The following is a 14,814-nucleotide window of genomic DNA, read 5'->3' on the forward strand; positions in this document are numbered from 1 at the left end:
CTGTCTCATTATGTATCTCTTTACTTTAGACCATGTAGCGGCCTTTGGTTCCCTCTTCTCGATCACGTAATTAGTGATATCGGCACCGCCGTTATCCTTGGGCGGGTTCCAGAAGAGAGTAAGGGCATCGCCGCCAAACTCGTCCGCACGGAGATTTTCGGGCGGACCAGGACGATCGAGGACTTTGACGTTGACGGTTGCTGTGTCGAAACCGGAAGAATTGCGCAGCTGGAGCCTATACTGCCCTCCGTCCGAGCGTTTCGCGTTCTTCACAACCAGGCTACCAAGCAAAAATTTAATTAATGTTATATTCAGTTTTTAGTTGAATTTAAGTAACATACTTATTAAAGTATTTCTACTGTTACTTTTCCCAAAAATTATTTCACATTCTAATAACTTCGTTTGTTTAAATACGTACCTAGCGAAATCATCGGCCAGTTGTTGATGCACACGCGGATCAGTTTCGTCTTTAACGACATCGTTTGCGAACCACGTGGCAGTTGGTTTGGGAAAGCCAATGTAAGGCACGTGGATGGAGAAGTCCTCGCCAGCGCGAACAGTGATGTCGCGAACGCCACCGAGGTCCATAACCGGTTTGTTGGGTTGTTCCTCAATGACAATGGGATTGCTAGGTCGGCTTGGATCACTGCTACCGACGTCATTCACCGCAAACACTCTGAACAGATACTCTTCGCCTTCCTTTAGCTTTGGTACGGTGTACACGTTGCTTGGTATCGGCGCCCCATTTACATCTGACCAGTCGTCGTCGCCCTTCGCTTTCTTCTGGAGAATGTAGCCACGGATCTTTGCGCCACCGTCGCTTCGTGGTGGACGCCAACTTAAGGTTACCGAGTCCTTGGTAATCCTATCTGCCTTGGGTGGCTCGGGCGCGTCAGGACGTACTACGAAATTGATATTAATTATAGAAATGATAAAATACATGTAGGGCCGCGGCATCATTATGATGATTTATAATATGCTCATCGATTGACCAATAGGATTTTAATGTGAGGTAACAGTAACAATAAAAAACATAATAATAAACTGAAATAATAAAAAACGATATTGAGATATATTATATGATGATTTGGCATTACAGAATAATATATATTTTGTATATTAGAATTATAATGATGATATGCTAATTGTTGTTCCGCAAAAAGGCGCAGACCTTACAATGTTGAGAGGGCTCAAAGTAATTAATAAATTATAGACAATATAAATCGGTTTGGCGTTAAAAACTTTGCTTAAAGTATTAATTTCCTAAAAATAATTCGCTCTGATCCTCTTTGAGGTTCTCGGAGAATCCAATATTTGTTATTTTAAAGCATTTGCTTCCGCGTACAAATTTGTGAATATTTCTTCTAACATTATCACCTATGTTAACAGTTATTTATAAAAGAAATCGCAGCTCATCCCTTCCCCTGCCCCCGATATCCTACGTTATTTCATTTAAACTACTTGAATCGCGCAACGCTTCAAGGATTATGAATTTTGCACGAGTAGCATATATACATAACAATATATATTCGGATCCATTGCGAGTGTATATTGCGCATAAAAGCACGCACACACACGCACATTATTGTATGAGACAGTTCTGTAACATCATCGTAGATGAATGATCCAAATATCGCGAATTGAATTGATAACACTTAACATTGATAATATGTTGTTATATTTTTATGTAAATACAAGAAGTATCGATTGTTATGCAGTGTATCCGAAAACAAACTTTAATTTTTCCGCCGACTGCCAGCGCTATCTTACGTCTGAAGGGTGATACTTTAGCACATATATACCCCGTACTATCCGTCGTAATTTCAAATCAGGCAAATAGTGACAGCGAATCATTCGCGGTAACATGCCACGTTTTTCACCAATACCAGAGGAACATCGCGCGGTCATAAAACTTTGTGCTAAATTAGGTGTGACGTTAGGACATACAACGAAATTGATAAACCAAGCTTTCGGAACTAATACACAAAAGGGATCATTTATTTGCTGGTACCAGGATTGTAAAAACGGAAGAGAATCCATCTTTGGTCCCTGTAGGTGTTACGCTAGCAGTAAAGATGACATCGCCAAAGTCTGTAAAGGTCATATTCGGAATATGTCACCTTCATGGTTTGCTACTAAAGTGTCCCTAAAAGGTTCTGCGTTTGATTACGTTATGGCCGAAATAAAAAAACAAGTGTTTCATGGCCGTGTCATTCCAAGCACGCTGACCAGAGGACAAAAGCAAACACGGTACGATCATTGCACGAACATTATTGATACGTGCAGGATAAATTCGAGATTCCTGGATTCCCTTATCGTTGGAGGCAAAACATGGTTTTCCGTGGGACAGAGTCGATCACCAGACGAGGCAGGAACGTTGGCACAGGAGTCAATTAATTTAGTGATGTTTGTTTCTTTCTATGATTCGAAGGGCATCATACATTGTGAAACCGGTATAATGAGTACAATAGGAGAAGAAGAAGAAGAAAAACGGTGTTCGTATCAAGTTATGGAGAAGGTGTGGCATCATATCGTGGAGTATAGGCCAGAATATAGAGCGAAAGAGCAACCGAGCTTTTATTTGTTGCTTGATACATCACTTGACTCTATCAGTGTACGCAAGTTTTGGGCTGACAGACGAGTGTGTGTTTTTTATCAGCCACCGGATTCGCCGGATTTATCACCGTGCGACTATTTTCTCTTGAACGAGATTAGAAGACAATTATGGGGACAAGAACTACCTAATTATAAATCATTTGCTGCTAGAATGAAAGTTATCATGAACAAAATACGTTACAAGGATCAGAAGGATTGTTCGAGCGATCTGCGGAATCAGTTTATAAGTAAATCCTTCCATGAGTTGCTAGAGCGTGCAGAGAAATGTAAGGAAGTAAACGGAGATTATGTGTAGGATTATGATTAAGCTGGAAGGTTAGTAATATAAACAATTGTGTGCTTTTGCGTAAAGAACTAAATTATTTCGACATGATGTGTACATAAATTCGATATGTTGTAAACTTAAAATCTCAAACGGATGCCTCACTTAACTATGTCAACCAATTTAGCAAAGACGTGCACATGGAATTATGAAGTTGTGTTATTCTTTTGTATCATGCGAATACTTTCATCGATTATAAATCCGCGTGTAGTTCATGTAAAAACTTCTATTTATTACGGAAGCAGATTTTTTCTATGATTTAACTGTTCCATTTGGTTTATCCGAAGTTTGAGTATGCGACAAATCTACGAATATGAAACGGACGCATTATCTTCAATAGTCTATTACTTCGTTTTTCATTACTACAGTTAACTTATATAAAAATCCTATTCGTCAATCGATAAGCATATATAATATTCGAAAATTACATTTCAATACTCATGTATCTTAAAAGAGCGAAAACGTGTGAAACTTGAAGAACTTGTATTTTTTTGTCAACTATTATCATTTAATACTATGTCCTTTTAATACCACGATTTCTTTGAATTTTACACACGAATGTATGGAATATTAGTTTGCGCTCATGCTCAATTATATTAAACATGCACGAGACGTAAGATTAATCGTAAGTTCCATGCATACCAAGAGATAGTTTTATTTATTCTAACATTGTTGTTGCGCTTTATAAGTTAGAACATTTTATTATCACATTATTTCACGTGTTTTACATATTTACTTTTACAACTAGTTCAGTTTAATTAGGAATGCAAATATGTTCGTTAAATGAATAGTAATTAACATTAAAACTTAAATTTTAATTATGAAATACATGTGTTTTTAAAAAATACTGATTGGCGAAGATCTGTAAAGCTATACAGGGTGTCCAATTTTAATCTATCACCCCTCGTAACTTTTCAGGGAGCGGTCGTAGAGAAAAATGGATCATACAAAAGTTTCTTGACCTCGAGGGGGACATAAGATGGTGTCATTGGTTTGATCTTGAGTGAACGTGTCAAGGACATGTGAAGGTTAACTTTGTTTTTTTAAATTGAAACCCCAACTTTTTATTGCAGATTCTGATTCTCTATCGAAAAGTAAGTAACTTTTGTTTGAAACATTGTTTTTAAAAACGCCCTTCTTATCCCGAAAAGTCAGGTTCAATCTTTGACGGGCCAATGATAATGACTTGCTTTTTATCAGACACTGAAGTTTTCTCTTTAGTATTTTACTGTTTACCGTCAGCATTAGCGTTACCCATACAAACGTTGTAGGACTTAAAAAGATCTATTCATTACTCTTATCAGTTTGATCATAGGTGGCGTTGCCAAGGTTACGTAAAGGTCGCCTTGCATTTTTTAAATGGAACCCTCCCTTTTTTATTGCATAATTTTGTAGCTTATCTGGAGAGCTTTCCAAAACACTATAATAAAATATTTTCCATTAAATACTTTTGTAATTATGAGGGTTGAAAGTAACAGTACCGCCGGCATTAGCACTACCCGAGGTGTACCGCATGGAGGTTGCACGGTCGGATTTACACCTCTTGTGTGTGTGTGTGTGTGTCACAGAGGAGATGAGGACCCCGTGATTCGTCACTCCCGCAGTATTTACCGACTCCAAACCCTCTCCTTCTGTGTGTGTGTGTGTGTGTGTGTGTGTGTGTGTATTTGGGTGGGCGAGTGTGAGTGTGTGCGCGTGTGGGTACCTAAAATTGATCAAATATTTTATTGAAGGTGTTCGAAAACACGTCCACCTTCTTGAAGACATAAATGCAATCTTCTATAAAAATTATTACGAACTTTTTCAAGCATAGCTGGTGTTATGCTCCTGAATACATTACGAATGCGTTCTTTCATATTTTCAATAGTCGTTGGCTCAGTCTCATACACGTTTTCTTTAATATATCCCCAGAGAAAAAAAATCCAATGGCGTCATATCAGAGGATCTTGGCGGCCACTCATGAGTTTGACTACCTAAGCCAATCCATTGGTTTATGAATACATTATTTAGATAGTTTCTGACATCGCGTGTTCTGTGAGCTGGCGCCCCATCTTGCATAAACCACATGTGGATACGAAAATGAATCAATGTGATCTGTTTTGTACAATCAGTTCCACAAGAACGTATAAGACAGAACTTTGTAAAAACTAAGTGCAGCGTCTGTTTCTCTAATGCTGTCCACAAGCTTAAAGCATGCTCTTTGGCGCAGTATGCATTTTATCGGTATGCTGAGTATTAATTTTGTTTAAACAGACCTTTTTCGAGATGAGTGCGAAATATCTTAAACGATATGAAGCAGTGTTTCTCCTTAGTCATTCGAAAGGATCATAACTATCGTATGTAGCAGCTGCGAAAGTGATGAAAAAGTCCGAAGGATTCGTCCAGAAATGGGTGAACGTCTTAAAGATATGATCCTTTCGAATGACTAAGGAGAAACACTGCTTCATATCGTTTAAGATATTTCGCACTCATCTCGAAAAAGGTCTGTTTAAACAAAATTAATACTCAGCATACCGATAAAATGCATACTGCGCCAAAGAGCATGCTTTAAGCTTGTGGACAGCATTAGAGAAACAGACGCTGCACTTAGTTTTTACAAAGTTCTGTCTTATACGTTCTTGTGGAACTGATTGTACAAAACAGATCACATTGATTCATTTTCGTATCCACATGTGGTTTATGCAAGATGGGGCGCCAGCTCACAGAACACGCGATGTCAGAAACTATCTAAATAATGTATTCATAAACCAATGGATTGGCTTAGGTAGTCAAACTCATGAGTGGCCGCCAAGATCCTCTGATATGACGCCATTGGATTTTTTTTCTCTGGGGATATATTAAAGAAAACGTGTATGAGACTGAGCCAACGACTATTGAAAATATGAAAGAACGCATTCGTAATGTATTCAGGAGCATAACACCAGCTATGCTTGAAAAAGTTCGTAATAATTTTTATAGAAGATTGCATTTATGTCTTCAAGAAGGTGGACGTGTTTTCGAACACCTTCAATAAAATATTTGATCAATTTTAGGTACCCACACGCGCACACACTCACACTCGCCCACCCAAATACACACACACACACACACACACACACACAGAAGGAGAGGGTTTGGAGTCGGTAAATACTGCGGGAGTGACGAATCACGGGGTCCTCATCTCCTCTGTGACACACACACACACACACAAGAGGTGTAAATCCGACCGTGCAACCTCCATGCGGTACACCTCGGGTAGTGCTAATGCCGGCGGTACTGTTACTTTCAACCCTCATAATTACAAAAGTATTTAATGGAAAATATTTTATTATAGTGTTTTGGAAAGCTCTCCAGATAAGCTACAAAATTATGCAATAAAAAAGGGAGGGTTCCATTTAAAAAATGCAAGGCGACCTTTACGTAACCTTGGCAACGCCACCTATGATCAAACTGATAAGAGTAATGAATAGATCTTTTTAAGTCCTACAACGTTTGTATGGGTAACGCTAATGCTGACGGTAAACAGTAAAATACTAAAGAGAAAACTTCAGTGTCTGATAAAAAGCAAGTCATTATCATTGGCCCGTCAAAGATTGAACCTGACTTTTCGGGATAAGAAGGGCGTTTTTAAAAACAATGTTTCAAACAAAAGTTACTTACTTTTCGATAGAGAATCAGAATCTGCAATAAAAAGTTGGGGTTTCAATTTAAAAAAACAAAGTTAACCTTCACATGTCCTTGACACGTTCACTCAAGATCAAACCAATGACACCATCTTATGTCCCCCTCGAGGTCAAGAAACTTTTGTATGATCCATTTTTCTCTACGACCGCTCCCTGAAAAGTTACGAGGGGTGATAGATTAAAATTGGACACCCTGTATACATTAGTTAGGAAAAGTTCTGTAAAATATATTGTATAACAATAATTTTGTAGGAAATAATTTTTATCTAATGTAGAAATGTATGTACCTTTGTTATAATATGTGCGTTAGGCGAGACAAGGCAAGGTAAACGATCGACTTAATATTGGGTTGGAGAGAGGCAGTCGAAAATAAAAGATAGAGAGCACCAAGAGACAGAGCAAAACGCGAGCCCGTGTCCACGATAAGTAAAACGCAAAAATGTAGATCTGTTAATTGTATCTAGTTTATCCGCGAAATTTACATATATTTTATATACTTATATAATAAGTAAATAAACATGTTATTATTTTAAATCAACCTACAAGTTTGAATCACTGTATGAAGAGAACGAATATTATGTCATATTATGTACGTGTCGCTGTCATTTTACCATTATCATTTTGTTAAAGTAAAGAGAGTAAATGCAATGAGATATATCATATTAATGCCTGTATAATATTCTAGTCCAGCGAAGTCCAGCGAAGTGTGTCGTTGTCACTTCTTGTTAGTAAACGTTGTAACATCAGATAATCTCAAATAAATATTTCTAAGGAAAATTCCAATGTCAATCATGATAAATGTATTCAACTGTAAATTTCCCGAAAACTTCCAATATTTGTGAAAAACATTTCTTATCTATATTCGTACATTTTGACTATTCATGCAGTGACAACATTAAGACGTGTTTTATATTATTAATACCAATATTCGTATTGTGATACAAAATTTATGAAAAATATAGCTTAGGGAAAGGTTTATATTTAATTTTTGTAATTTTTATTTAGTAATCCTTTTCTCTTCTATGTGTTAAAGTTTAACAATACACAACAAAGGACGCGTTTTTATATTGTAGAACTAACCAGGCCCGGACTGGCTCGCCGGAGCGTCCTCAAGTAGAGGAGTTTGCGTGGCCTCAGCCTGAGATCCTCTTGATGAAAAAAATTGTAATGATGAAAATAAGAAAGTTTGTTTCTTTAGACACGTTTGCATCACAAATCTGCATAAGCGTCTATTATGTTTGCTTTTTTCAAGTTAGCTCCTTACTTAAACAAAATTTTAGCTACTGTACTGATAATATTTGTGAATCAAATATTTGGGACCTACAGTTTTTAACGCCAAAGGGTTTCTATTGTCAATAATTTATTAATTACTTTGCGCCCTCTGAACATACAAGGTCTACGCCTTTTTGAAGAGCTCAGTCGACCCTGCCACGCACTTTTATATTAATATATATATATATATTAATATAAATATATATATATATAAATATATATATATAGTTGGCTGTACTATGCCCGATCTTGCCTTAATTGTCTGGATCTTGGGTAATGCTAATGCCGGCGGTACTGTAACTTTCAAACCTCAAAACTCGGAAAGTTCTTAATGAAAAAAAACTTTATTATAGTGTTTTGGAAAGCTGTCGAGGTGAGCTACAAGAATATGTAATGAAAAGTAGAGGGTTCCATTTAAACAATTCAAAATGATTTTTATGTGACCTTGACGGTGCTATTCAGTGTCATACTAATATTACTATGCAATGCGTAACTTAAAGCCCTACAACTTTTGTTTGAAACATTTTTCACGAAAATGCATATTTTTCGAAATATTCAGGGGTCCCGGGACTTTTGGCGGACCCTGTATATATATACAGGGTGTACCAAAAGTCTGGAAACGGTCGAATATTTCATAAACTATGCATTTTAGAAAGAAATGTTTCAGACAAAAGTTGTAGGATTTCAAGTAGCGCATTACATAGCAACATCAGTATTACCATGAAGAGTGTTGTCAAGGTCATGTGAAGGTCAACTGTGTTTTCTTAAATGGAACCGCTTATAAAATATTGCATATTTGGATTTTACGGGAAAAAACGAGTAAATTTTATCTGAAACATTTGTTTGAAAAATGCTTCTATCAAAAGTTATACGCATTTAAACCTTAAAGTAGAATGCATTGCAATTAATGATAAATTAATTAAAAGACTTTATCATTTTGTTCTTTTACTTTATTAAATGTTCGAACTGGTGTCCATTAACATCTAAACACTTATTAAGTCTTCTTACGAAACTTTGCTCTAAGTAACATTTCTGGGGTCGCGCTAGCGCAAGCTTCACGTATTCTTCGTTCGAGTCATGATTTTCGAACTTGATAAGCAGCATGAAAACCAGCTCAAAACTAACTAAATGCATAGATTTGTATTTACATTTTCTGATAAATGTGTGAGTTTATGTTTCTTTCAGTTAACATCGAGTACGTACTCCAAGGCCATTAGCTAGCGCTAGCGTGACCCCAGAAATGTTACTTAGAGCAAAGTTTCGTAAGAAGACTTAATAAGTGTTTAGATGTTAATGGATACCAGTTCGAACATTTAATAAAGTAAAAGAACAAAATGATAAAGTCTTTTAATTAATTTATCATTAATTGCAATGCATTCTACTTTAAGGTTTAAATGCGTATAACTTTTGATAGAAGCATTTTTCAAACAAATGTTTCAGATAAAATTTACTCGTTTTTTCCCGTAAAATCCAAATATGCAATATTTTATAAGCGGTTCCATTTAAGAAAACACAGTTGACCTTCACATGACCTTGACAACACTCTTCATGGTCATACTGATGTTGCTATGTAATGCGCTACTTGAAATCCTACAACTTTTGTCTGAAACATTTCTTTCTAAAATGCATAGTTTATGAAATATTCGACCGTTTCCAGACTTTTGGTACACCCTGTATGTATGTATGTGTATATTAAAAACCTGTAAATTCACCGAAGTTTCTACCCGTTTTTCCCATATACATTATAAGATAAAACGATTAAACTATAAAGTATTGGTAATAAAAATTAATGAATGAGATTAAATTTGAGAACTGAAAATGAAATATTAATGCACAGAAATAAATCGGTATACACTTACAGCGTTGATGTCCAGCTGTAATGGGTTCGGTGGGCTTGCTAGGTTTGCCAGGTCCAGCCTCGTTGACAGCGATCACTCTGAATTCATATCGAGAGCCTTCATGCAAATCTTGTACAGTGAATGTCGTGTTCGGCGTAGGATAATTATTGACTTTCAGCCATTCGCCGCCACGCTCGCGTCTTTCCACGTAGTAACCTGGTAAAGAAGATGACGTAAGAAATTTGATCAAACGTGACATTTGACAGTGTTTTAACTCGAAAAGTAAAAAGAAATAAAAACTCCTGAATACTTGATTTATATTCAAGTTTTCGATTTACATTCAGTAGTGGCGACTTACCAGTGATAGGTTTGCCGCCGGTGTTGATGGGCGGATTCCAGCTGAGGCTACAACTGTTAGGAGTGTAGCCGAGGACTTCAGGCTGGCTCGGCGCATCCGGTGGATCGTAGGGACTCTTGGCGATTACGGGCTTGCCCTCTAAGGGCTCCGACACTCCGTACATGTTCTCGGCACGGACCCTAAAGACATATTTTTTACCCTCGGTCAAGCCTTTCGCTGTGAAGCTTGTCCTGGGAACATATCCAGGCACTTGTCGCCAATTGTCAGATCCGTAATCCGAAACTTCGACGATGTAGTTCGTGATATCGGATCCACCGTTATCAACTGGTGGGTTCCAAGACAGTCCGACGGACTCTTGCGTCGTGCCGGTATACTGCAGAGGACCTTGTGGTGGTCCAGGTTTATCCACGACTATTACTTCAATGTCAGCCGAGTCTTTGCCGTGTTCATTCGTGGCAGTGATGGTGTAAATGCCACTGTCATCTCGCACGGATTTCTCAATCAGCAACTGTGTTCGGTCGCTCTTGGTCTCCGTCTGCAAACGTAATAAAGAAGAAAATAAAGAGTAATAAAGACTGTTTAGAATAAATCATGTAATTTCTATTCGTTAGAAAAAGATAAAATAAAATAAAATTCTGATATAAATATATTTTTATATATAATTTGAAAGATTTTTATTGTCAGGAAGGCGCTCACAGCAAGTTTTGAATACGAGCGTTATCAGCGATGGCTTTGCAAGACAACCATATTTTTTACGTTACCGTCGTGATAAATAATCTTTTGTTTTTTGTTTTGTCCTGTCTGTCTTTATAAATGTCTCGCATATATGTTTGTAACTGCTGTTGCATGAGTAAAGCCTGTTTAATAGTTGCATACCGGTAGATATTATTTTATCATTTATAATGATTAAAATTTTAGTAAAATCATTGCTTATACTAAAAAATAAATGAAGGTGAACTCACCGACAGACGAAGAGTTTCTGCGAGTGATTTTCCATCCTTAATCCAGTCGATCTTCGGCGTGGGCGCACCGGACAACGGTATATTCACGTTGATCGGTTCTCCGGCGCGTACTTTAATCTTGCGGCCAATCAAAGCGTCGAGATGAAGCTTCGGCTTCTCCTTCATGGGTTTAGCCGTGAACACGGATGAGGTCTCGCTCGGTTTGCCGGCACCGGCAGCGTTTATGGCCGACACGCGATACTCGTATTGGTGACCCTCGGTCACATGGTCGTCGTAGTACTCGGGATACTTGACAGGTTCTTTGTTTTGTTTTATCCAGCGACCGGTGGCGCGATCGCGACGCTCCACATCGTAGCCGATAATCTTGGAGCCGCCGTTGCTGATGGGCGCGGTCCACTTGATCTTAATATGATCCTTGTCAGCGTCGACGCACTCTGGCTTGCCGGGTTGTCCAGGAACCACTGGATAATTTACATTGAATGATATATTTATGTAAAGACAGATGGTTGTAAAATCACGTAAAACTTTAATCAGAAGAAGTGCTCACCGAATTGATTCTTCGCCACAACGGATCGATCGGTGGTCAGTGGCTCAGACCGACCCTGAAGATTTTCCGCGGACACGCGGAATTCATACGTGGTTCCCTCGAGTAGTCTTGGCACGGTTGCGTGATTATATTTGGGATTAACATGCGTAACTGCCGGTACCCAGCCACCACCGTGAGTGAGATCGCGTTTTTCAATAACATATCCACTGTTAAAAAAATAAAAGTGTGTGAGAAATTACTTGACACTAATATCACATTAGTTTTTCTATCCAAATTATAATACAATTTAAAATTATATTTTTATAATTTAAGTTAATTATAACTTCAATATAGAAGATCTAGATAGAGAAATATTTGATATCTTTGATTACTCTTAATAGATTATAATAATGAACATCATTAGTGTATTAAAAAGTTGCTTACGTAAGCTCACTGCCGCCATTATCCTTAGGTGGCTTCCAAGAGAGCGTGACAGACTGGTTGGTAATCTCCTCGTATTGTAAAGGACCTTCTGGTGGTCCAGGCTTGTCCAGGACAGTTACCTGGAAGCTGCCCTCGTCTATACCGCTGCTGTTCCTCAGCAATAGATGATACAATCCTGAATCGGATCTTTTGGCATTGACGATGTGTACGATCGTGTGATAGCCAATCGAGGTGATTGTCGTCCTGTCATTGGAAGTTAACTCGTTGCTTCCCACGCTCCACGTTACTTCCGGAGTCGGTTCGCCGATGAAATCGATATCCACGTGGAAGATGAGTCCAGCTTTGATACGAACGTCTTGCAAAGGCGTCTTGATCTTCGGAGCCACTGAAAAAAATCAAAGAGACTTAAAAACTCGTTTCATAAATTCAATTAAGGACTATTCAGGCTTAAATAAGTAAAGCTATTATACATATATAATAATTTAATAGTAATAATAAAATTTTTTGCACAGATAAAGATTTCAGAATTTGAATCTGCAATTTATATAACTTTTCATTAACGCGGAATTATCTGTTTTGATTTGATGGAGAAATTTGATGGTGACTTACGATAACGAGGTTTGGCAGTGACGAGGTCACTAGGCTCCGATGGCTCGGATTGACCGGCAGCGTTGACAGCGATCACGCGGAACTCATACTCCTGGCCTTCTGTCAAATCCGGCACGGTAGTGTTGGTCTGACCTTTAGGTACGTGCACGGCATTTACCCAATAAGGACTGCCCTTCTCCTTTTTCTGGACAATGTAGCCCGTGATCGGTGATCCACCGTCATTCTTTGGTGCTGGCCATTGCAGATCCACGTGATCCTTGTCCCAGTCCGTGATTTGTGGCTTACCAGGCGCATCCGGTTCATCTGTAAGTCGCAAAAAAAAAATATATATATATATATATGAGAAGAACTAATAATGTACAAGAATCTTTACGCTTGTCTTTAAATAATAATAATAATTTAGTGATATAATGTTTTAAATTATGCTAGCTAAATCGTATCATCGATTAAATTTTGCTATTTCGAACGTTACTTCTACTTGAAATTTTTTTTTTCCTTGTTTAGACAGAATTACTTACCAAATTCGTTCTTTGCGATGATGCTCTTTGTGGTCTCGAGTGGATCGGACTCGCCGATGTTGTTGACAGCCTTGACGCGGAACATATATTCCTTGCGATGTGTTAAACGACTGACCTCGTGACTTAGCACCATACTCATACCGGCATCGGACCAAGTTCCACGAGACAAATCCATCTTCTCGATGACGTAGTGCAGAATAGGACTGCCGCCATCGTCAAGCGGATGGCCCCAGGTCAAGTGACAACCCTCTTTCGTGACGTTAGTAACGTCCAAAGGCTTCTCTGGTGGTGCGGGTCTGTCGAGGACAGTGACTCTCGCACTGGCGCTAAAAATTTAATGTCATTATTTAATTGATGGTTATTAGAAATATCCTTAAAATTACAAAGAGGGAAATTATTATTCAAATTATATAAATTACTAAATAATGTTAATAATCTCTCTCTCTCTCTCTCTCTCTCTCTCTCTCTCTCTCTCTCTCTAATTCCGCACTTGATTTGTAAGATCAAAGTTGCAGTTTAAATGATTGCTTGTGCGTATGCGAGTTTTGAAAAAGGAGTGGATACTATCGCGCGCCGAAATTTTTTACAAGTGTTGCGCAACTTTACGAATACAAATACAAGTTATTATAATATGAATATGCTAATTCATAATTTTATGATAGAGATATATAAAAAATAATATAGACATGTGTGCATCCTTAAGGTTTAAACGGGACATTTATTTTACTGATTATTTTAATGATTAAACATCGGATTTGAAAAACATTTTTGAAACGTTGACTTTTCAAAATTATTTTCTAAGCAGTAAAATAGATATTATAAGAAACAAATATTAAGATTGCTTTTCGTATAATCGTTTTATGCAATTTATTAATTACCTAAAGTTGCCATGCTCGTTTTCTAAAGTCAGAGTGTAACGTCCAGTGTCACCTCGTACGGAGAATGGTATTTCGAAAGTCGTCTCGGTGTTGGTAGTGTACATTTCATGACGAGCATCGGCAACAATCTGAACTCCATCGCAACTCCATGTTGCCTTAGGTTTGGGTGATGCCACGATGGGAATATTGTAACTGATCTTTTGACCAGCGCGCACCACCAAGTCGTTCAGCAAATGTGTGTCGAACGAAGGAGCGACTGTAATTAATTTCAGTTATGCATAAGACATATACAATGAAAACTTTCTAAGAATAATTTATCTTAACAAGAGCAAGTTACTAGGAATTATTAACTTTTGTCCACTTCTGTAACGTTTTTCTCTGAAATATTCTTATCACTATTATGTCATTATATCTCACATTTTGTGCTTCTCATTTCCCATCATTCAGTGTCACCATATTCATTGCCTAATCTTTCTTACTTTTTCTTTTTTATTATCCGAACTATATTCATTTTCTCAGTATCTTAATCCTTTCTAAACTGAAACCATTCTATATCTGTAAAATATCTCTCTCTCTCTCTCTGCTTAATTTATTATAACTTTTTCCTTTTGTCTTATATACTTTATTATATACTCTATCAATTTTATTTTTCTTTCTTTTAACATCTTTTCTTCAAAACTCTGCTTGCTACATCCTGTAATTATTCTTAATCTCTCTAAGCCTGTTTGTTTATAAATTATATAATCTGACGTACCGGAGTTAAGACTCAAAATCTATTTAATTCATTTCTTTTATAATCTTTCTAACTA

At 37.5% G+C, this 14,814-nt stretch overlaps 1 protein-coding gene across 1 annotated transcript in view; it reads right to left on the reverse strand.

The window, feature by feature from the left end:
* Positions 1 to 14,814, reverse strand: part of LOC105281448 (twitchin) — a 74,591-nt gene that overhangs the window by 12,591 nt on the left and 47,186 nt on the right. Inside the window, exons 73-82 of the mRNA XM_026973992.1 lie at positions 14,006 to 14,261; positions 13,128 to 13,453; positions 12,610 to 12,912; positions 12,001 to 12,385; positions 11,578 to 11,783; positions 11,031 to 11,491; positions 10,069 to 10,603; positions 9,732 to 9,926; positions 419 to 902; positions 25 to 280 (exon numbers count right to left, since the gene is read on the reverse strand). Coding sequence (XP_026829793.1) covers positions 25 to 280; positions 419 to 902; positions 9,732 to 9,926; positions 10,069 to 10,603; positions 11,031 to 11,491; positions 11,578 to 11,783; positions 12,001 to 12,385; positions 12,610 to 12,912; positions 13,128 to 13,453; positions 14,006 to 14,261 — 3,407 coding nt within the window. The remainder of the gene's footprint in view (positions 1 to 24; positions 281 to 418; positions 903 to 9,731; positions 9,927 to 10,068; positions 10,604 to 11,030; positions 11,492 to 11,577; positions 11,784 to 12,000; positions 12,386 to 12,609; positions 12,913 to 13,127; positions 13,454 to 14,005; positions 14,262 to 14,814) is intronic.

The sequence above is a fragment of the Ooceraea biroi genome, chromosome 12, assembly GCF_003672135.1.
Source record: "Ooceraea biroi isolate clonal line C1 chromosome 12, Obir_v5.4, whole genome shotgun sequence".
Classification (NCBI taxonomy): Eukaryota; Metazoa; Arthropoda; class Insecta; order Hymenoptera; family Formicidae; genus Ooceraea; species Ooceraea biroi.